A 22,979-nucleotide genomic window follows, 5' to 3' on the forward strand; every position below is an offset into this window, starting at 1 on the left:
TTTTAGGTAAGATCTTTATTTAAAAAAAAAAAAAAAGTGAGAAAGAAAAACTGAAAAATAACTTGAAGACACTTAAAAGAAGTTCAATGTACAATTTAACTGTTTGATCTTGTGCTTACACCAATTAAAATGCCAGAGGCATATCAGAACCTTGCATATGCAAACATTCACCTGGAATAAGTTGTGGTATACAAATAGTTGAATGTGTTCTCATCCAGTGCAAGTGTGAGGTAATTTAATCACAGATGAGTGACTAGAAAGTTGCTCATAGGGTAATATCCTGTAAGAAATATTCTAGTTCTAAAATTATAGTTTAACTATTTCATACTCATAGTTCAACTATCACTTTCATAGTTTAAGTAGCACTTACTCATCAATTACATTATTTTTTATTCTCAGACTTGCAATTTTGTACTAATGTCTCAAGCTATGTAGGGTCACCTGCTGAGCTATGACCTAGAAGTAGGTGGCATCTAGGTTGGGAGATACTAGAGTGGTACCAGCAGCCTTGGTTACTTTGGTGCTGTGATCCATGAGCAGTGCTCCTAAGCCTTGTCACCTCAGTTGTGACTGAAGCTCCTTCTGTCCACCAAGCTCAGGGCAGTGTTAAGACACTGAACCAAGCTTTTTATTTCCTAGACCAACTCAGAGCACATTACTTAGAGAATTATAAGTCCAGTTGTTTTTTTCCTTATGACTGTCAAGACTGACTGTGTGTTTGTTGGACTAGTGTATTCAGAACAGAACTTTTGTTTGAAGGAATGAGGTAGGTTTAGTTCTGTGTATTATCTTCCTTGTTGGTCTGTGATCTGTTCCATGGGAATCTTACAAAATCTCTGCTTCTAATCAGTAACTAGCACGTCTTTTCTAAATTAAGAAATATTGCCAGACTTAAACGTCTGCCTTACTGATGAATATTCTTTACTACATGCTTTTAAAGCCTTTTTTCTTTTCCCTGGGCAACAGTTGATGTGAAAGGGATCTTTTCCTTATGGAGAATAAGATTCTGAACAAGGATGTAATGGGTCTTTTTTATGAAGGTCTGTGTTTTGTGAAATAAGCAGTAATGGTTCTAAGGAGAATCAAACTTCTGGTTCCTTTCTCTGTGATATAATGAAATTCTGAGTGGGATCTCTTGATGCAGTATGTGCTTTTGGAAAGGCTGTATTGTATCACAATACTGGTTTGATGATTGCTTGTTAAATGTCCCGGTATGCCTAATGCTGCTCTGATCTCTAGCTGCTCTTCAGAATCCTTCCTTGTCAAGTCTTGCTTTCAGAAAGCATATGCAAGGCTTTTTCTCTTTCAGAACCAGAGTAGTTGTACTTAGGAAACAAGAGGAAATTTTGCCAGTTGTGGTCCACAGAATTCACACTTGAACCCCATGCAGAGGGCAGGAGTATGTGCGATATTTGATCGTTGCATCTTTGGTTCTTGCAGTGCTTGCGCCATTTTCTAACAGCACAGGCACACCCCTCCATGAGCACTGAGAATTAAACAAGAAAGTAATGCTCAAATACCTGTTGGGGCACACCAGAATGGAAGAACAGTCTCTTAATATGAACCAGTTGCTGAAGGTTTACTTTTTTGCTTCAGCCCTCTCTTTGGTAAAAAGCAGGAACAGAGCTTCCTTTTTAAAATGTCTAACTTGATCATATAGTAATGATCTGGAGAAATTACAAGGAATTTTTGATGAGAGGTTTGTTAGAGCGTTTGTCTGCTATCCACACTTACATCTTTGTTACGTCTGTACAGCAGTGTGCAAGTCAGTCTTAGCTGCTTTGCCTCTGTTAAAGTTCCTTTGAAAAGGTATCTGTCTCAGCCAACATCGTAGCTTAATATGAGTAGTAGCTGTGGCCTGCCTAGGTAACTTACATGTGGGGAATTCTCTGGAGCTCATGGGTTTGGGTTTTTTCTTTTAGCTGAGTGTCGCCTAGTGTTCAAAGTGTTGTTTGGATTTGTCAGGTGGAATCATTGAAGGAATTGTTCTACTTACATCAAAACACATTGCTACTATCACAGAGAGGCACTTTTCTTTAAGAAATCTAAAGATGAAAGAGTGATTGTTCATGTTGCAGTAATTTGTACAATCCTCCAAGTATAGTATGAGCTGTGAATCAGTCATGCTTCCAAGGATGATTGAATTTGAGATGGGGCTGTGGTTCGAATTTCCTTCATGATTTCAACCATGGGGGTTAAAGGCAATGCCAGCAGTTGTGTGGTCCTGGTAGGCTCAAAAGGATCTAATATATACTAGTACTGTGGGTAAACAGTTGGATCCTGATCTCAAACCATGTAACTCTTCTGAACAAACAAGCAAGTCAATCAAGTAACTGTTTTCCTTCTCCTCCATCAACTGTGATTTTAAATTTCCTTTTATGTTTAATTAAGCAACAGAGTAAAAACTCAGAAATATGAAGTTATCTGCAGGCTAGAAGTGTTTTTAAAGCAATTATTTGGAGGAACAAAGTTGGATTTTCTCGGAAACAACTGCCTGGGTCATGCTAGCAGCAGCGTGAGTAGGAATCCCTGGATGCTGGGCATTTTGTAGACTGGTGGAGGAGGTTCTGAGGATGACATAAAAAAACATCAGTCACTTTCAGGAGTTTTGTCAGGAATTTCTCTAGCAGAAGACTTCACTGAAATGCTTTCCTATCTAATTTTCCTAGTAAGAACCAAGGGAAATAGTATAGGAAATGCTGTCATAGCTCTGTTGCCTCTAAGGAAAACTCTTCATATCCTGCATTACATTAACTTGCAGTGATTTTGTTAGTGCTGGTCTGTAAAATGTGCTTGAGAGTCTAACCTGTCTCAAATAATTTAGGAATTAACAACTTCCCTAGGCAGAAGATAAAAGAGATTATAGATTGATTTTATTTCTCAAGAGATTGTTTTTGTTAATGGCTTTTTTTCAACCTTAAAATTCTCTGGCATTCATTAACTGGATATCCAGATACATAAATGCCTTTGGAACTCAGTGAGCTAAGGAAAATTGCTTTGCAAATGGAAAAATAGGTGCAATACTACCATTTAGTAGGATGTAGGATTCAGACAGTGGTATTTATAGTGATTTATCAAGTATCTTTTCAAATACTGGTGCATTATTTTAATTTTCTTCTTTTTAATGCAATAATACACCACCTATATGTATCTTTAATGTTGAAGGTTAATAGTAAGTTAGAAGTTACTGGTCTTACACAGCATGACTGTTTCATAGTTTCCAAAATAGATTGGAGCAGTTATTTTTTGGCAGTGGTGGCATTAATGTTTGTTTTCATCTTTTAAATACTGTTTGAATGCTAAAAGCTTGCCAGGTTTTCTTCCAATTCAGATGATTAGTCTTAGAACACTGCTTCTCAGTGCAAACATTACATCTGCTGGATCTTGAGTAGTTTTATCTCACCAACTTTTTTTTTTTTTTTTTTTTTAGGATGTAGATATGATGGATCAAAATGGAATGACGCCTTTAATGTGGGCAGCTTACAGAACACATAGGTAATACATGCAGTTTTGACTTTATCTTAGTGTTAACCATGTGGCATATATTAGTGACTGGTTTGGGGGGGGGCGGGGTTTATTAGGTTTTTTTCTGTTCTTTCCACAGTTGCCATTTTACCTTTCTTCGTTTATGGTTACTGTGAATTCATCCCACTTGGTAGCTCAGCCCCACACAGCGACTTCCTCACTCATCCCAAGTGGGATGAGGAGGAGAATCAGGAGGGTAAAAATAAGAAAACTCATCCTTTGCAATAAAGACAGTTGAATAAATAAAGCAAAATAAGGAATTCATTTGTTATTTCCCGTTAGTAGGCAGGAGTTCAGCCATTTCCAAGTCAGCAGGGCTCTGTCACCTGTAACAGTTACTTGACAAGGTAGATGCTGTAACTCTGAATGTCCTCTGCTTCCTACTTCTCTTCCCCAGCTTTTATTGCTGAGCACACTGCCATGCAGTATTAGATATCTCTGGTCAGTTGGGGTTGGCTGTCCCAGCTGTGTCCCCTTCCAGCTCCTTGTGCACCCGCAGCCTGCTCACTGGCAGGGCAGCATGAGGAGCAGCAAAGGCCTTGACCCTGTGTAAGCACCGCTCAGCAATAGCTAAAACATCCCTGTGTCGTCAATACTGCCTTGGTCACAAATCCAAACCACAGCGCCATAGGAGCTACTGTGGAGATTAACTTGATTTCAGCCAAACCCAGTACAATGACTTTTTCAAGAGAGAGGGTACTATGAAGAAGTGCTCACTAATCCTTCCTGTGGTGATGATTGGAAAAAAGTGATGAAAAATAGCACTACTCCAAAGAACAAATGTTTGAATTAGATTCCTGTTTGGAAGGGCCCGTCTCTCTGGATTGTTGGGCAGAACACAAACTAGCTCTTACCAATACCTGCCATTACCAAAATTCACATTCTATTTTAGTTTCATCTTCTGGATTGCAAAGTGGAAACTTAACATGTTTTGAACTTTGATTGTTTAAGTATATAGTCATGTGCATATTTTTACAAATCTGTTAGTAGTGTTAGATTTTGGTAAACACAATACTAGAATTTGTGTTTGTAACTAGAACAAATGTTTCTTGATATCCCAGAATGAGCTGTCTTAAGGAGATCCTTTAAAGTCAACGGAATAGTGCCTGGTTTTAGTGGGAAGAGATTTTGAGTCACGCATAATTGGCAGCAAAAAATGTCACTTTGCTATTACATAATGTACCTGGTCAACGAACTTCATAGAAATTGAATGCATCAGCAATAAGTTGAGATGTATTTGAGTTCATCTGTCGATCTAACAAGAATTTTCTTTTCTAGTGTGGATCCAACACGATTACTACTTACATTTAACGTTTCAGTTAATCTGGGAGACAAATACCACAAAAACACAGCATTGCACTGGGCCGTGCTAGCAGGAAATACTACAGTTATTAGTCTTCTGTTAGAAGCTGGAGCTAATGTTGATGCTCAGAATATTAAGGTAAACGTTTGGTCTGTTTTAATTGTAAGTGGTTTGAGGTAGAAATAACAGAGCCTATGATAAATCTTAAGAGCAGGTGTGTGCATAATGGGATCACAAAGATGGAGCAAAAGCAACGCCACTAATGTGTCATTTAGCTTTTATTCCTAAGAGTGATGCATAACCACTAGATTGGCACCATAAGATACTCAAGTAAATAATGTAATAATGATTATTTGCAAAAATAGGGGAGTGGGGTGTGCAGTTACACTGTATGTGTGAAGACCGGTGTATTTGGTTGCAAAATTGGAAACCTGATTGAATATCTGCTAGTGAAGGGGTGACTTTGAAGTGAGATGTGACATCTCTGTCCTCTTCCAGCAACCTGACAAATGCTCTAGTTGGTTTCCCAGTGCCAGTAAGCAAATTGGAGGCCTGAAAATGCCAGTAGGAATAAAATAAACATATGAGTTCTTTTTTTGCTTGTGAACTTAACTTGCCTGATTACCAGAATTTCTTAACAACGAATCTAGATTCTGTACTAGCAGAGCCTATCTCCAGCATATGTTAGACCAGCAAAACAGCTCTTAGAAATTCTGCCATAGACTTGGAGCTTCTCCAGCCTTGTAAGGTGTGCCTTTGGAATGTGTTTTTGTCCATTACTTCCAGATACACTGTATATCAAATTAGATGGATTTTGCTACCCATGCTGTTTCATTTGTGGTGAAGAATTCACTTTTAGAAAAAGATTTTTCTACTCAGTTTCTCTTCAAATATTTGTATTTTCCACTTAAAGAGTGTTACAGGCAGAGTGGTTGTGTTTGAAAACACAGCTATAACTCAATTTATTTGTCCTTTCGCCATTTTCCCTACTGATTATGATGGCCGGGGTCTATTCTGCTTCGTCGCAAGTGATAGAAATATATATCTGTATCTATCTGTCTATCTAGATATGTATAAGTACACATCAGTTTTTTTTAAGGAGCACAGAACAGCCTTTTTAGGGGAGCAGCCAAATTTTGCTGGCAGCTTTTTAGGTCCTACATCCACTGCAGAGTATTAGAAATGTTTCTAATCATGAATGGAAATTCATCAGAAGAAATCACCTTTATATATGTTTAAAACATATCAGCTATTCTCTTGCATGCACTGAGATGAATATATATTAATTATTCCTGGTCTGTAAGGTTATTTGTGTGGAGGAATTAGCTTCTAGTCTCACTTCTTATGTTGAAAAGCTATTTTCCTATGCCACCTATGGAAGAAAATAAAAGTATTTTTGTGGAAAAAAAATCAGCATGTCATACCTTGCTTCTCTTGAAAGACTTTTTAGTGTGACAAGAGTTTTAAAGTCATCACATTACTTACATTTCTGGACCCTTATGAAATCTGTAACAAAAATTTCTGTGTTTAGCTATATGAAAAAGTATCTGCTTGCCTGAAGTAGTTCATGGTCTTGCCTTCTTTATTGACAGACAGCAGCAGTCAGTAGAAAAATAGTTTTTAGAACCTGCTGGATCATGATTATCTTTCCAGTCATGCCAGAAGATGTGTCTGCTTTTGCTGACCACTGCCTATTTTCTTCAGTGAAGTCTAGGTTTTTTGCATGCCTTTGGAGGCTCAAAATAATTTGGATGTTCAGAGGATCAAAATAATTTGAGGAATGGCAGTTCCAGCCAGTGACATTATAACTGATGCTGATTTAAGTGATAGTAAATATAAACTAAATATAAAAATTTGGTTGATTCTTAAAGGCCAGTAGAAACTCAGTTTGATGCCCCTTGTTTGACTGTTCACAAAAAAAGTTCTCTTTGAGCCAGAAACTAATTAAGTGTTTGGCTCATGTTTCCTCAGAAATAAAAGGAATTGCGAAAGGCTTCTTTCTGATGCAGTTAGTTATAGATTTCTGCAGCACTTTCTAGTGAAGTCCTTTTCTCAGATAGCCCATGGAATTGACCAAGAATGGTGGTAAGACAGCTGAGATTAAAGAAATACATTGGCTGCAAGATGTTGATCTTCTTCAAATGATGAAGTGACTGAAATATTAGGTGCGAGCTTTGACTTTATTGTTATCAGCTCTAGTCAGTCTGTGTTAGAAAGGCATGTGCTGCTGGGATTGGAAGAAATTGGGACCAGTCATCTCGGGAAGGTGTTCTTTACTTTGCGTGACAGTTTGTGAAGTATTTGAACAATAGCACTCCTATTCAAAAGCAAAGCTTGATACAAGCAGTGAGTTGGTTCTGTTATTTACCCTCTTTTTATTATTCTGTACAAGAAATTAGTATTTTCCTTTTGGTAGTAAGATACTTATTTTTTGTTTTTGAGAACTAGATTGTTAGAGATGGAAGCTGCTTTTTCAGTAATCTAAGTAGAGTGGGGATTTTTGTTTGCTTGATTTTTTTTTTTCCTAAGGAAATTAGCTTGCCGCACCAGTAGACAGATTGGGCAGATGAGGGCAGGATTTCCCAGAGAGCCAGGTTATCACTGGGGACTTGGGGAAAACTTGTGAATTTTATTTAAGTATGAGCAGCAGAAGCTCCTTTTTTTAGCAGAGAGATAAAGAGACCTAAAAGAACTCTCATGGTCTAAAAAAGACTTTTTTTTTTTTTTTTTTTTTTTTTTTTTTTTTTTTTTTTTTTGTCCGGAAATGAATAATTTCTTGAACTTTAAATGTAGTTTCTTGATTATGCAGGGTATCTTAGGGCTTGTCCGTGGAGGTCTACATGTACAGTTCCCTATCATAACAACTCTTCAGATTATTTTTTTCTACCTAAATACTTTAAATATATATTATTGAAGCCTTATTGCTTGCTGACAATCTTAAGTGTGTTACTAGATTAAGTTCCCTGATACATTTTTTTTAATTTTTAAGCAAGTCAGCCATCCACTACTCCTGTAAAGGCAAGGAAAATATAAAATGGCCAGATGATGAGAGGCGCAGTCAAAGACTTCTTTAAAGCTCCCTCAATTTTTTTATCTAGGCAGCTCCTAGGTGTCTCATGGCCCTCTAGTGGAAGGGATGCTCAGCTGGACCCCAAGACAACTTCAGGATTTACTTGGGAGATCAACTCCCAGAGGGGATTGCTTGTCCACAGGTAATCTTTACAGTCTGGATATATAAGGTGGTAGTGAAACAACAGCACCTCTGGAATTTCCCAGATATTAGCAATTCAAGGTGCTATCAAACTTGTGATGAAACAGGCACCAGTAGTTTGTTTTCAGACATTTCTATTGAGAATGGAGTTAATCTGTTTTTTTAAACATCTGGCTAATAACTTTGAAGCCAAGTTGAGTCAGAAGTTACTCCTTTTTAACTGTTTTTTGCTAGTTAAACTTCTCACACAGTAGGTGTGAATGGTCCTGTTAAATAGCAAAAAACTTCACCTCATAATTTATATTCTGTGCTATTTACTCTCCTAAAGATTTGGAGCAAGATTTCAAAGGCAGATATGACAGTTAAGTACTCCACTCCCATTGTCTTTCTATGGGATATAGGTAGCTAACTGTAGTTTTAAATCTTTGAAATCGCTTCTGTCTATAGTAATTATTGCCCTTTCTGGGTAGTTTCAGTTTCTAGTACCTGTCTCACTTTTTTTTTAGGAGGGGGCCGAGCGATGGAGGATTCAGCCATTTTTCAAGCCTCCATGAATGGCTTGTTTAGGAGGGGAGTTAACTCCAGTAGAAGAGAGGAAGAGTCAAATGCAAAACTGAAGCTGGAGGTACCTGCAATTGGTTGTCTCTTGCCTCCTCTATAATTTTAGACCAAGTCAATAACTTTTCCATGTAGCTCTCTTCCTAAGTGTTTAAAAAGCAATAAAATCAAATCAGTTTAGTAGGCACCTTTGGTCCCTGTATCTTTCACACTCTGTTTCACTTTTGCTTCATCTGTTAGTCTTTTCTGAAATTATGGAAATAAAAACATGAGCCATTTCTGGCTTAGCACCCATAATACATGAAACACAAGCTCAGAGTAAAAGCTCAGAGTTTTGAAATAAGTTGGACATGAGCACTCAGTTTATTCTTTCATGTTTTCTTCCTAGGACTTCCATAATTGAAATTAAGCTAAGAACATTAGACTTGTGGAAAAAATAATCCTAGAAGCATTCATAATATTAATAACTTCAGTCTGCCAAAAGGCAGAGAATTACCTAAGGAGTCAGGCTTTAGACTTGGAAGAGTTTCCATGATCCAGTGGGTCACGAATTCTTATTCTTTGCTTGATTTCTGCTGCCTGTCAATAGCTGAGGGGGAAGCGCAGTCTTTAATTTACAGACTAGTAGACTGTGTGTAGAATAGTGGAACATAGATTTGTTCTCTGCCAAAGGCAACAATTATTGCTGTCAGAACGTACATCTTGTCAGGATCATATATTTAATATGCGACTTGTCCACACTTGTATAGTTATGGGAGAGTGAAAAAAAAAAAAAAAGGAATGAATGATGTTTGGTGTCAAGTAAGCTGCAGAGCAAAAAGTATGCCAGAATGTCGATAAAGTGGTTTAAAATCTGTTGTTTTTAACAGCCAATCTTCTGTTTCAAAAGTGCTCCAAATGCATTTTATTTTTAAATTGGATATTTCCCACATTTATACTCTTGACAGGGAGAATCACCACTTGATCTTGCAAAACAAAGGAAGAATGTTTGGATGATCAATCATCTACAAGAAGCAAGACAGGCAAAGGGGTATGATAGTCCATCCTTTCTGAGAAAATTAAAAGCAGATAAGGTAAGTAGTAGCATAACACTTGTGTAAATCAATCTTAGAGCTGCTCTTGGTTTGGGGACCTGTGTGTTTGTTTAAAAGAAGTTCAGGGCTGTGGTTTCCCACATTTCAGCTTTAAGGAATGTATTTTTATTATTAATCATTAAAGTAATTGCAAAAGAGAAAAATGTACTTTATTTAGGGCAGGAGGAAGTAAAACCTTAAGCTTCCATACACTTACTTTTAGTTTTTGTGCTAACTAAAAGAAAGTGCTAGGAAAATATTGAGTGGTCTCATACTGTTGGACGTTCCATAGCTGACTCTCAGGTAGCTGAGGAAAGAAGCATTTTGGGTATCCTGAACTCTGACCTCCTCTCCATATATGTATTGTTTATTGTTATTGTGTTGAATGAAAGAAGCAGTCAGTCTTAGCAGTAGAAAGTAATACATAAATCTCTGATGTGGAGGCCTTTTGCTTCTCAGAGTATTGTTTAATACTGCAGATAAGAAGAGGCCATAAATGAGGGTGTGAGGGTATAAGGGTTAACATACTGCTCTAGTGTGAAGAACTGTCCTCCTGTCTATTGTTTGAAAGTCTAAAAAGAGTTAATGTTTTCTTCTTAGTATCCATCAACACAGGAGGAGTGTTGTGCTGGGTATTAAATGTTGCAACCACTGATTTGTTGTGATATTTTGAATTAAAGGTACATTGCATGAGGATGCTCAAAGTACTGCTACAGTCTGGGCTTTAACCTTGTGGCACTGTAACAATGCAGTGATTTTTTGACCTGAAGTGGTTTGTACATTTTATTGTCACTGTGCTTTGATTATTTGGAAGGAGTTCAGCTCATTGGAAATTGTATCCACACAATATAAGACAAAAAAAGGTCCTATCTTTATTCATAGATGCTTTGGTATGGCTTAAAAACTGAAGTTACATGAGTAATAAAAATTTGCTGACAGTGTCATGTGCTGTGCGGCAGTTCATACGCTTATGGATTCTTTAAAAAGAGCTAATATTGCCTTGATTCTGGATTAGCAGCAAAATATCTAGAAGACAGTTCTAAAACAAAGTTACTGATTTGTAATATAATTTTAGGAGGGTTTATTTTCCTTGCAAATTTGTGGGAGGTGTGTAAAGACAGAAAAGAAGAAAAATTTATGAAGCTACATCCCCCACTCTCAAGCTTCCTGAAAGTTTACATTTTCGTGACTGTCCTGTTTATTATACAATCTGTTCCTGAAAATAGACTTACTTACTGGTGTTTGTTTTTCTATAGGAATTCCGTCAGAAGGTGATGCTGGGAACTCCCTTCCTAGTTATTTGGCTGGTTGGGTTTATAGCAGACCTAGACATTGATTCGTGGCTCATTAAAGGGCTGATGTATGGTGGTGTTTGGGCTATGGTACAGTTTCTTTCAAAGTAAGTGTTTTACTGAGACACCGTCTGTTTAGTGTGCATGCAAGAAGTATTTTGCTGGCATCTTTATTGGATAGGTGACCTTAAATTTCCATTTGTTGGAATTGGTCTTTATTTCTGCAAAAGATCTTGTGCAACCATAGCTCCTGTTGTCTTGTGAAACATGGAATTATCTTGGGTGAATACCACTGAGCTAACAGAAGCTAACAGCAGAACAGAAGTTCAATCATAATCCAGAGGAGGGTGCTGAATGTCTGTCTGCAAAGAGTTAGCAGCATGAATACTGTAGAAAGCAGGCAGTGGAAAAGTTACTGTAAAGTAATAAAGACGATGTGCAAATTTACTATTAAAACAATTTTATTTGAATAATTTAAATTCACAAAGGCATCTGAAGAGATTTATAGAGAGAAATTAAGTCAGAATCAGATTTTGTAGCTTTTGTTGTTGTATAAATAAGTGACTAAAGAAAAAGGCTACTTTATTATAGTGTTTTTTGTATATCTGGTTACCTTATCGTAAAGGCTTTTAGCTGTATTTGTGATTACTTTGAATGTCTGTAAATGCACCTACAAATACACACACACACATGTTGTCATGCTCCAGTGGATATTCAAGATCTGTAGACTACATAATCTCTCCTTTGCTTTTCATTGTCATGTGTGGCCAAGATAGGAGAACTTCTTGTATCCCCATGCTTAGGAGCTTTCTACTTTTCTGGGGTTGGATGTAATGTTTATTTAGAACCATTACTTCTCTTTTCTTTCTGTATAAAGAGGCAAATATATCTGCTCCTTAAACCAAATTTAGAAGATTTTAGTGAACTTAGTAGACTGGGAGGGAACTGGAAGGTTATCAAGCTTTTGCAGGGTCTTGGAGATGATACGTTTAGTCTTCTTTTCACCTCTGAAGCTGTGCAATTTGCTGGCCTCTTCCCACAAAAAAACCTATATGTCAGTGCAAATCCTCAACTGTGCCTCCTACAGAAAGTAAGGACAAGATTTCTTCCAATGTCTCAAGATTTGTGTTTTGTCAAGTTTTATATTTTTTGCCTAACTGACATGAGTTCAGGATTAACAATTTTATTTTCTCTTATCTGTTGCTTGATGTTTAGTATAAATCCTTTTTGAAGTGTTTTTCACAAAGCCCAGGTTTGAATTAATAAACTTGTGCTGTTATTCTAATAGTGTTTTCTTTCTCTATAGAATTTTAGCTGATCTGCTCTGTTTAGCTAATCTGCTGTGTTTTCCTCCCTACTTTCACACACACAGAAATGCACAGAAGTCACTGAGAGATTAGTGCAGACTAACTACTGTGTGTCCAAATGTATATTCACTTAATATTCATCAAATGAGCTCATGTTCCTTACAGGGTTTTCTCCAAAGATCTAAGGAACTTCCACTAGAGAAGAGAGAGATACTTTAAGGGAGTAAAGAAATGAAATGGAAACTACTCCCTGCACACATTTGTCTGTGGCAGCCCTGAGGGAAACAGCCAAACCAAAAGCAAAATGGGTCAAATATCAGGATATTTAGGCAGATGATGTAGAAATTTTATTTCAGGGAGATTAGTTGTTTAGAGTGTCTCTTTCCACAGGTTTCATAGCAACTTCTTCTTGAATATGGAGTAGCTTAGTTGTTCACCTAGTTTGTCTCAGCTGTATTCATCTTTATTCAGAAGAGTCTTTAAAATTCAAAAGTGTAAGAAAGTGAAAATTATTCTGATGGCTTAATTTTTTTTTTTTAAATTAATGTAGCAGGATTTTACCTTAGAACTTGGCAAGTGTAGTGATATATGGAAATTAGTCTGGATTTTTTTTCAACTTTCTATTGGCAAATGTAGCAGAAGCAAAATATTGAATAATCTGAAATATTTCAAGTATATAGGCTGATAACACCAAGGTCTCTTAAGATTTTTTCTTAGTGAAATAATTTTAATGTGCAATTTTAATTGTATGAGTTTCCAAAATGTCTTTAGCAGTGGAATGTCAAAACTTAGTATGTCTTGCAACCACTGTCCATGTTGCTAAGAATTTCACAGATTCCTAACTGCTTTCACAGTGTAGTTTTAGCACGAGTATTTACTCATTCTGCCTGTCTTGGCAGGTTAAAAATGGGAATTTCTTGTGAACTTTGAACACAAAAGTGAGAAAAATGTGTTTATGGCATATTTTGCTATGTCCCATATAGTACATATTTTAATAGGAAGTGTTTTCCTGAAGCAGTAGTTCAGGATTTACGTTTTATAAATTGAAACTTACCGTGTGACATTGTTCGTAAATTACAGGTCATTCTTTGATCACTCCATGCACAGTGCACTGCCTCTTGGAATATATTTGGCAACAAAATTCTGGATGTATGTGACGTGGTTCTTCTGGTTTTGGAATGATATCCTTTTTTGTGTGCAGTAGTATTTTTATTCGTGTTCATAGTATGAGGAATTACACAGCTATATTCTGCACATAACAGTAAGTAAACTAAGAAAAATTTTAAAAAAGGAATTGCCACTAAACATTGCTTTCTATATTCATGGTAATTATTTTATTGTTTTAGAAATGTGCACATGCTGCTGTGCTTCGGTAATTTACTTAGAGTAGTCTGCAGAATTTCTTGTGCTTTACCAACTTCTTATGTGGAGGAACTGTTAGCAATTTCATAGAATATTCTCTGGCTGTGAGGTGACACAATATAATTGACTGCAATTTTTAGACACTATTCTGAAAAGCTGCTTCATGGTCTGTATCAATTCCACTGGAATTGGTTTCATAGTTGGATCTTCCTAAAGATTTTGGAAATACCATTTTCTACAAACTTTAGATACATTTGATAACTATATTTTCAGTTATTTTGAAAATATGTGTATTAACAATACTAGATTATAGAGATTCAGCATATTGCCATATTTTCGTCTTTGATTGTCTAGATATGAATTTCCCTTACTCATGGAGGTAAAAATTGATTCAGAGTTCAGTGAGGAATGTTAGTTTTCCATGGCAAGGAAATAGATTCAAATTTTTAGACAGCCTTCTTGGGTACTGTAATTTCAGTAGCTGAGAAAACATAGTTGAGATTCGATGTTTGATTGGAAATAATTGAAGTGAATTTTATGGGGCTATTGGTTTGGCTTTTTTTAGAAACTGGCTTCCTTTTCATCCTGAAAGGAATTACCATAAAATAGGATAGTAGCAGTGCTTTGGTTTTGGCATCTTCTTGATATGTTCTTCAAGCCTAAGTAAATCAGCTGTGTGTTTTTGGGTTGAGAACAGAGAGGAGACCCTGCTTCCATGCTAACTTTGGCTTCCGTTCTGGCAGTGTTTGCAAAGATGTTGCTCTGAACAGCAATCCCACGCAACTGGAAGTGACTGTTACGGCATGTTTAAAACAAAAAAAAACAAAAACCACTGACAGTTTAAAAATTAAAATCTAGTTGCAGTTAAGTTAAAAAAAAGAGCGATACCAATATTAGTATGTCTCGACACAGTTATTTAGAAATGCTGGTCCTACTACCAGTCCCTCTGCCTGATCTGATTTTTTGTGTTTTTACTCAAATTTAGTAGTGACTGCAGAATGAGAAAAGTGAGTACAAAATTAATATGAGAAAGATTTTAAAAAGCAGTAATTAGAAATTAGCAACTCATGTTAGCCAATGTTACAGATTTTGAATTGCAAATGTTGAGGTACAGTGAAATGCTTTCTTGTGCTAACATAACATCAGCTTGGACCTAATCTAAGAATGTGTCCAACTTTGATTTAAAGTCTTTGACCACATTTAAATAGCTGTACAACCAATATATGATGGCCTGTATCTTGATGTAGAAAGCCGCCCTTAAAGCTGACAAACTGTCACGCTCACATTTCATTCATATTCCTACCGACTTGCTTAGATTTTTTTTCTGTTAGTCATTCTGATTAAATAGCTTGATGTTTGGCTTTTTTTTTTTTTTTGTCATAGAATAATCTTAATTGTTCACTAGAAATATATACAATTACGTTAATAAGACCTGACTTCAGATTGTCAATAAAATACTGTCCTGCTTCTGTCCCAAGCTAGTGTCTCACAACCTTTGCAACAGTCTTTTTGTACACATAACTAGTGGTCTAAGACCTTCAGTTACTAATTACTTTCATTAGAGTTGACAGAATTCTCTGACAAGCTGTTTTAGAGACCAAGTGCTTGAGGCCATCTTCCTTTAATTGCTGATTTTTAATTGGAATTCTTTGTAATAAGATTCCAAATTCATTCTTCTTCTGGAAAATAGCCCTGTAGCTTTATTGCAAAAAGCAAATTGCATGCCTCCTCAGTTTTTATAGCATGAGGCACAGGATTGTGGTTGGATAAAGAATTCCTGTATTTTTACATCTTTATATGACTGCTTACATCAGACTAGAGTACTACTTTTTACTTTGTAGTGTTCAAGTGATAAAAGCTGTCCTGGCAGTTTTCACAAATTCTGACTGACTTTGGCTTGGGGAAGAGAATTTTTAACCTTAAACAACTATCAGGAATTGCCTTACTGGAACTTTATATTATAAATAGCATAAAGATCTTAATTGCTGCAAGTGCAACTTTAAGATTTAGGTGTTTGGTAAGAATTTTCTTTTCTTGTAGATAAGGGTGAAGGTGTCTGGAAGATCATCAGCTCTTGTATGTTTAATCCTAATGGGACAGAAAAGGGCAGTTAATGCAATGTATCATAAAGAAAAATAAAATGAAGGATTTGCAGTGCATTTTCTTAAATTTAAGTGTGGTCACATGAAAAACAACTCTCTAAATTCTACGGTTTAATGATGTAATTCAAAAAGCCAATATTGAAAATGTACTGAATTTTCTGTAAATGTTTCCATTCTATTGGATTTTTCTCAGCAACTTCTGAGTCGGGTATATTTGATAATGTAGAAATCCTATTCTTGCAGGAAATGAGGAATATGATCTGTGTATTTTTGAGTCTATATATGAGTTTATGGTCCATTGCCTCCCTGTCGCTGTTATACTGCATCCCTGTAACTATATTTTGCCTGTAACAAAGGATAGTTATGTCTTGCTCCATTAGCATATTCTGGTTTTCTTGTGTTTGCAGAGTAGGAACAAAAATGCACTCAAAAATCCTACACACTAAGTCACTATGTTTTAATTTAGTTTTATTTTTAAAAGAAAAAAAACTTACTTAAAATTACACTTTTAATAATGTGAGACTAGAATTTCACATTTCATTCTTTTTCATTAGTATTTATAGGCAGAACATTCTCTTGTGTCCTATAAATGTCCTACCAAGATTATATCTGTTTGTCATGCAGTCTTTTCAGTTCCAGCTGAACAAATACTGTTTGTTATGTCAAAAGGTTCTTACACTGCTCTTTTCTAATAAGATGGCAGTTTGCTGTAACCCAAAATACTCACAGTATTTTTTTTGTTTCTTCTGCTTCCATTTGGTGCAAACGGGAGTGTGCAGTTTGAATTAAGCAAGCTTTTATGGCTATCGCATCCTATTTGCAATGATGAGATTATGAGATTATATAAGGCAATTTGTTTGTTTGTTTTAAATAATTTATCATTGACTCATACTGTATTTATTATCTTATTTCAAATATACCTCTCCAAATGATGGGGTCTAGGTTAAAGAAAACAAACATTGCACACTTTTTGAATTAGAGATTGTTTTAAAACTGGGTACAAGAGAATTCATGATGATTTTCATTCTTTTACAAAGCTGATACAATTGCATAGGATTTTAAAAACTGTAACAAACTAATTGGTACAGTTAAGCAGTTAAAAAAAATTTACTACTAAAATTATTTCTGGAAAAGAGCAAAAAGCCTTCATGCAGGAAAAGAAAGAAGTCAGCTCCCATGTTTCTACAGGAACCAAAGACCCCAAAAATCCAAACTCTGGGCACATCTCTCCAGAACTTCTGTTCCCATGTCTAAACGCTTTCACTAAAGTTAAAAGAACAGTTAAAAAAAAAAAAAAAAATCCAGGGTGGAAGAGACAGGCTAACTGAATTTATTTGTAAGCTGCAGGATTCTTTTGTGCCACATAGAAATGGAGGTAAAGGGCTTTTGGAGAGCATCAGTTAATTACAAACTGATTTTGTCTAATAAATTCCTAGTCAAATGAGTCTTCTCATGTAGCTATCTGTTGTTACTTGCCTGGACTCTTAGATCCAGATGTACAGCTGTTATGATTTGGAGTGTCTTTCTTACAAGGAAAGGCTGAGGGAATTAGACCTGTTGAGACTCAAGAAGAGATGACTGAGAGGGGACATCATCAATGCCCATAAGAATCTGAAGGGAGGGTGTCAGAATATGTTTCCAGGCTCTTCCTAATTGTGCTAAGCAGTAGGACAGGAGGCAGTGGGCAGAAACTGATGCACAGGAAGTTTCACCTGAATGTGAAAAGGAGTTTATTTACTGTGAGGATGAGCATGCACTGGAACAGATTACACAGGGAGATTCTGGAGTCTCCCCTCACTGGAGATATTCCAGAACTGTCTGGACACAATCCTGTGCTGTGTGTTCTGGTATGACCCTGCTTGAGCAGGAAGGTTGGACCAAATGACCCACTGTGGTCTCTTCCAGCCTGACCCATTCTGTAATGCTGTGATTCTGTGAATTGGCAGGTTTATTAGCCTGTATTTGATCTCTGACATCTTACACTTGCTGCAGATTTTTCTGTGTAGGAGAAAAGGATTTTTGGTTAGTGAAAGGGCACGTCTGGGTCTATAATGTGTATTTTGGCTTGATTTCCGACTTGTATGATGCCTGATAGCAGGAAGCTGCATGTATTTGGGGCCTTTTAAGTAGACTACAGTTCACAATGAAAAATTAACTTATCCAATGTTTGCCTGACTCAGGGGTTGTGTGGTGCTTGTTAGGTTTTAATTTTCTTTTTAATGAGATGACCTTTTTTGTTCCAATTCCTGGAATAATTTTCAGCATCTTGTTCTAATAATTAAAGGATATTAATCAGGACTAAAAGTAGGAAGTGTTTTGTGGGTGTTTCTGCTTTCTGTCTCAATGAAAACTTGGGAAATTGCATAAAAAGAGGAGCAAACTGGGAGCAAGGCAGGAGGTGTGAATATTATGCATTTTGCGGCACTTAATAATATAGTAAGGTACTTTTTCCCTGTGTAGCTGTAAATGAGGATGTTAGTACAAAACGAGACACTTCTCTCTAGAGAAACCATTCCTTCCTCTGAAGCCATTATAAACCTACAAGGGTTTCTTACATTGAAGAGTTTTGAGAGATGTCTGTAATGCAAGTTGCTAAGATCTCTTTCGAAGTAAACTTCAGAGGGGAGTTCAGCATGGATTTAGATACCTGTAGTGCTGGCATCTGTATTGAAATTTAAACACTCTTCATAGCCAGTGACAAAACATAGCCACTTGTAAGGCTCTGTTTCTCTTCCATAATTTAAATACCTTGATACTGAAGGTAGATTGATATGGCTTTTTTTCCTTCCTGATGTCTGTGAAGGCATTCTGCGTAATTTAAAAGGGGGTGAGACAATCCTACAGCTGAAGTTGTTTATCTACATCACATGCTGGAAATACCCTGGAGAAGCAAACTTTTGCATTCTCATGCAGTCTCTCAGCTGCAGCAAAGAAGTCCCTTATCTGCCACAATTTACATTGTCAGCATTGCACTCATCTGACACCACCGTGATAAAAGGACAGGGAAAACAGGCTCTGTATGCATCTCTTACGTTCTCTCTGTATCTGAGGGAGTAACCTGGGGAAGGAGTAAGTTGAGATGATGGACAGCTGCTTTGTTACAGGTTATCCAAATTTAAGCTAGTAGAAAAACAATTCCAAAACATTAGGGTTATAAAAACCCTCTTAGCGTTTTCTCACATCTTCCTTAGAAGTCTAGACATGAGGTATGGTGTTTAGAAATGGGTCATAAAATTGGTTCCAGTTGTACCTTTATTGTTTGTAATTGTTGTCTGATTAAGGTACATTTAGTGGAAAACCAGTTTTCACTGTTGTGAAAAACCCAGATTATTTTAGTATTCTGAAAAGAAAATGCAATTTCTCTCTAGCTAAGCAATTCAGTTGCACCAGCTTATTCTTGGCAGCAGGTAGCTTTACAAAAAAAAATAGGAAGAAATTGGGTTGTGTAAATTTTGAAGTCAGAGCTTTTCATCTCTAATGTATAAAATAGACCCATTGAGTGCTTAGGTTTTATAGGCCTTTATAGGAGGCCACTCAGGGATGCCAGTTGTCGGGTTTTTTCCCTGAGATTTAGGTGGTTTTAGAGTCTTTTGCCCTCTGCAAAGCTCTGAGCCAAACGCAAGAAAGAGATGGAGTCTTCAGGTCCTGATTTTTCAAGGTTGTGCGCTTTGTTTATTATTTCTTATCTTACAATTTTCTCAGTGCCCAACAAAGGTCTGTGCAGCTGCTCGGGCATCTGGTGACTCCTTGACTCCTACTCCTCGACTCCTCCCGAACGGGGCTGTCGTTATCTTTTATACTCACTGCTGTGTATTCTTTATTTATCATTACTTGCCAGTACTTATCACTTATACTAAACAGGTCATCTCTACTTTGACCCAATCTCTTTAAACTACTTTGTGCCACCGTCACTGCAGAAAATGGAGTGAGGGAAGAAGAAAGAAGAAGCAGGAGACAACGCCCCAAATCCTCCATCTTGCCCCCATTCACCTCAACACTAAAACCTCAAATCTACTGCTTTATCACCCCGCGACAAGCTAAACTGCTATCTCTCACCCTTTTGTGGCCTCCAATCCTTTCCGCAGTGCAGGAAGCCCTTCCCATGGACTGAGACCAAAGCCAGCCTCCCTCTGAGCTCTGGGCCGGGGTCCCAGACCCCCCTGCCCAGGTCCCCGGCCCTCCAGGGCAGCCAAAGGAATGCCCTGGACTCCAACAAGGTTATAGTATAGCTGATGTTCTTTTCCCCCGTTTTAAACTTAACAGGTAACATCTTGTTACTGGAAAGATCAATTGCCTTTAGTGAGCTGATACTAACATTCTACTATATAAGATACATTATTAAAATTTTAATTTAACATGCCAATATTTTTTATTAGAAATTCACAGCCAATTCCTTGCCCCAACAGGAGGAAAATAAAAATTGTTTGAGATACACTTCACATGAACTATGAGACTTCCTTGGCATTTCAGAAGTCAAAAAGAGGCCTTGAATTTGTTTGAATTTCAGGGTTCTTTCGCATCACAATCTATTTAGATCTGAATGTATCTAAGTTACTCAAAATACAGTGTAATTTGGGGGTGTAGTGCTTTCTGCCTGTATACTAGGTGTCCTTTTTGTTTGGATAATGCTGTAGAAGCTTCTGCCACCACAGATTTGTCAACTAGGACATCTTCTTGCAGTTATAACTGGCAGCTGACAGCAGGTGTCTTCAGTCAGTTTTGTCAGGTCTTTTGTTTATGAGAATAAATAATTTTCCTTTTGTGGAAGAGAAACATCTGAAGTATTTGGTTTTTCAACATCACTGCTAAAAAATGTTTTCATTCTCTGAAGAAATGTCAAGTACTGTAAGACTAGCATGTTACATGGCAAGACATTGAATGCAGGAAATGTATTTTAAAACAAATGGTTATTTTCTGTCTCTATGGTGAGTGATTTTATAAACACTAAGAGAGTAATAAATCCTGTGGTTTTTGAAGTATTAGACGTATTAATATGTTAAAAATAACTTTCAGTGATGCAAAATATGTATATTGCCTTATTACTGGACCAGGTTTCAGACACTACCTTTCTTGGAGATAAGTGGTGTTGGGACATGATTACCATGCAACAGTGGCCAACAGCAGAATTCCTTCTATGGCTAGAAACAGCCCATCCTGTGATATCTCAGGAATGTCAAGCCACTGAAGACATAGGCAGTCAAATGTTTGTATTATAAATAGAGCTCCAAAATGTTTATTCTGAAAACAGGAAATAGTTATTAAGAAGATAAATTTCGTGGGGTTTAATTTAATTAAAAGGGAAAACAGTTAGAAAAACTGAACTATCGTTATTCATCCTTTAGAAGGATAAAGGCTTTAGAAATACCTCATGGAATAGACCATTCTTAAAAGTAAGTTTTGAAGGTTGAGTAATGGAAAATGCCAACTATGAAGCTAGTTCTTACAGCAGTGCTGAATTTTGTTAATTCTGAAGACAGTGACTGAAGACAGTTTAGTAAAACTTAAATTTAGTTAATTTTTTTTTCAGAATTCTCAGTAAGAATGTTAAGAGGAAATTCAGTTTTACACTTGAGATTCCTTGACTGTAAGCACATCTCAATTTTTTCTTTATACATCTTCCGTTCCTTGCTAATAGCGTTGCACTTTTCTACAATTTTGGAAAATCCTGGAAGTCTGATCCAGGAATCATCAAAGCCACAGAAGAACAAAAGAAAAAGGTAAAGCCAAGAGATACAAACTACTTCTTCAACAGCCTTCCACCAGCTGATCAGAGTAGTTAGTTTACTCTTCAGTACATTACATTTCAATAAATTGTTTAAGAAAGTTTTAAAATATTGACATTGTATCATTATTAGCATCTCATGTTTTTGTTTTAAATTAAGCGCACTGCTCTCAGCAGCCAAACTGAGCATTGAATAAGCCAAAATAATACAAGCAGCAACAACGTTTTGTTTTGTTTTAGTTTCCTAGAAGCCAGCATTCCACCTAAAATGAACTTCAAGCTTCTACTTTATGGTTATTTGTGAAACGACCTGTGTGGATCAAGATCATACCACTTGGAGTTATTCCTTATGTGGAAATGAAAATATGATAACCATTAAAAGGGTGGTGTAGATGAAATAATTTTTGTATTCTGCAATAGATTATAGCTGAGTTCTTAGTCAGTGTCCAGATTTGGATTTACTCTGAAAATTACATTTCTGTTATTGCCAGTTCGCCAAAGTAAATTCCCAATTAAATTCTCCTCCTAGCTGGACTAAATTAAGAATAGTCAAACATGACACTTTGGATTGGATTCAGCAAATTGCACAAATACGCAGTTTATTTGATCTACTTGCTTAAGTAGGCAAGTGTGGTTCCAAAATCCTTGTTGAACTGGTAGGAATTGCAAAATATGATTTCTTGAGGCAGATGCATATGACTGTGAATGTTTGGATATTCTTACATGGCAGCTAACTGCGTGGTAAAATGTTCTTTTACCGGGGGTATGAACTGTTGTAGGACATATGTTACATTCATGCAGTGTAGAACTTCCCCTAACATTTTCAGAATTTGTCTTCAAGTATTTAATGCTGACTTAGCCTTTAGCTTTGAAATAACTAGGTAAGACAGTTCTTTTCATTTCAGATAACCATATTAAGTGTGTTTAGAAATGTGTAGTAAGCAACAATTTCAAATGTTTGTTGTTTTAATATGTCATGTCCTTTCTTCTTTGTTACAAAATAACCCAAGTCACTCTTAAAGCAAGTGAAGGAATAAGTAAATAAAATTTTCCTATAATTCAAAAGCATAGAAGGTAGGCAAAGATTTATGAAGCACAATTATGTGAATAACTGAAGTGATCCTGGGTCTACACAAGACTTATATTTAAAAGCAATTCATCTGCTCTTGTTTAGTTCTGTTCTCCTGAGGTTTAGGATTTTGCTTGTGGACAATACTGAACTCCAGTGTTGAGTGTCAGACCACGCACATTCCTTTTTGCATCCTTTCATTAGTCTGTAGCAGAGTGTTATACTCCCACTGAAATCAGAGGGACTAATGATGAAATTGTCCAGGGTATCAAAAGTCACACCAGCAGCACTGGAATCACAGTAGGTGACTAGGAATAGGTATAAACTAGAATTAATCTGGAAGTAAATATGCATATTGGTTTAATAAAGTAGAATCAAAATCAGTTTCATCTGAATTGAGTTTGTGTGTAGAAAGTACCCAAGTACCAGCCACAGGTCTGAAAATGCTTGTCACC

General features: G+C 36.6%; 1 protein-coding gene across 2 annotated transcripts in view; it reads left to right on the plus strand.

The window, feature by feature from the left end:
- Positions 1–22,979, plus strand: part of ZDHHC17 (zinc finger DHHC-type palmitoyltransferase 17) — a 70,296-nt gene that overhangs the window by 36,155 nt on the left and 11,162 nt on the right. For both annotated transcript variants that reach the window (XM_040061778.2, XM_040061779.2), the window contains exons 6-11: positions 3,431–3,495; positions 4,804–4,966; positions 9,545–9,670; positions 10,927–11,069; positions 13,350–13,450; positions 21,326–21,450. In XM_040061778.2, the coding sequence (XP_039917712.1) occupies positions 3,431–3,495; positions 4,804–4,966; positions 9,545–9,670; positions 10,927–11,069; positions 13,350–13,450; positions 21,326–21,450 (723 nt within the window). The remainder of the gene's footprint in view (positions 1–3,430; positions 3,496–4,803; positions 4,967–9,544; positions 9,671–10,926; positions 11,070–13,349; positions 13,451–21,325; positions 21,451–22,979) is intronic.

The sequence above is a fragment of the Hirundo rustica genome, chromosome 4 (genome assembly GCF_015227805.2).
Source record: "Hirundo rustica isolate bHirRus1 chromosome 4, bHirRus1.pri.v3, whole genome shotgun sequence".
In the NCBI taxonomy this organism is placed as follows: Eukaryota; Metazoa; Chordata; class Aves; order Passeriformes; family Hirundinidae; genus Hirundo; species Hirundo rustica.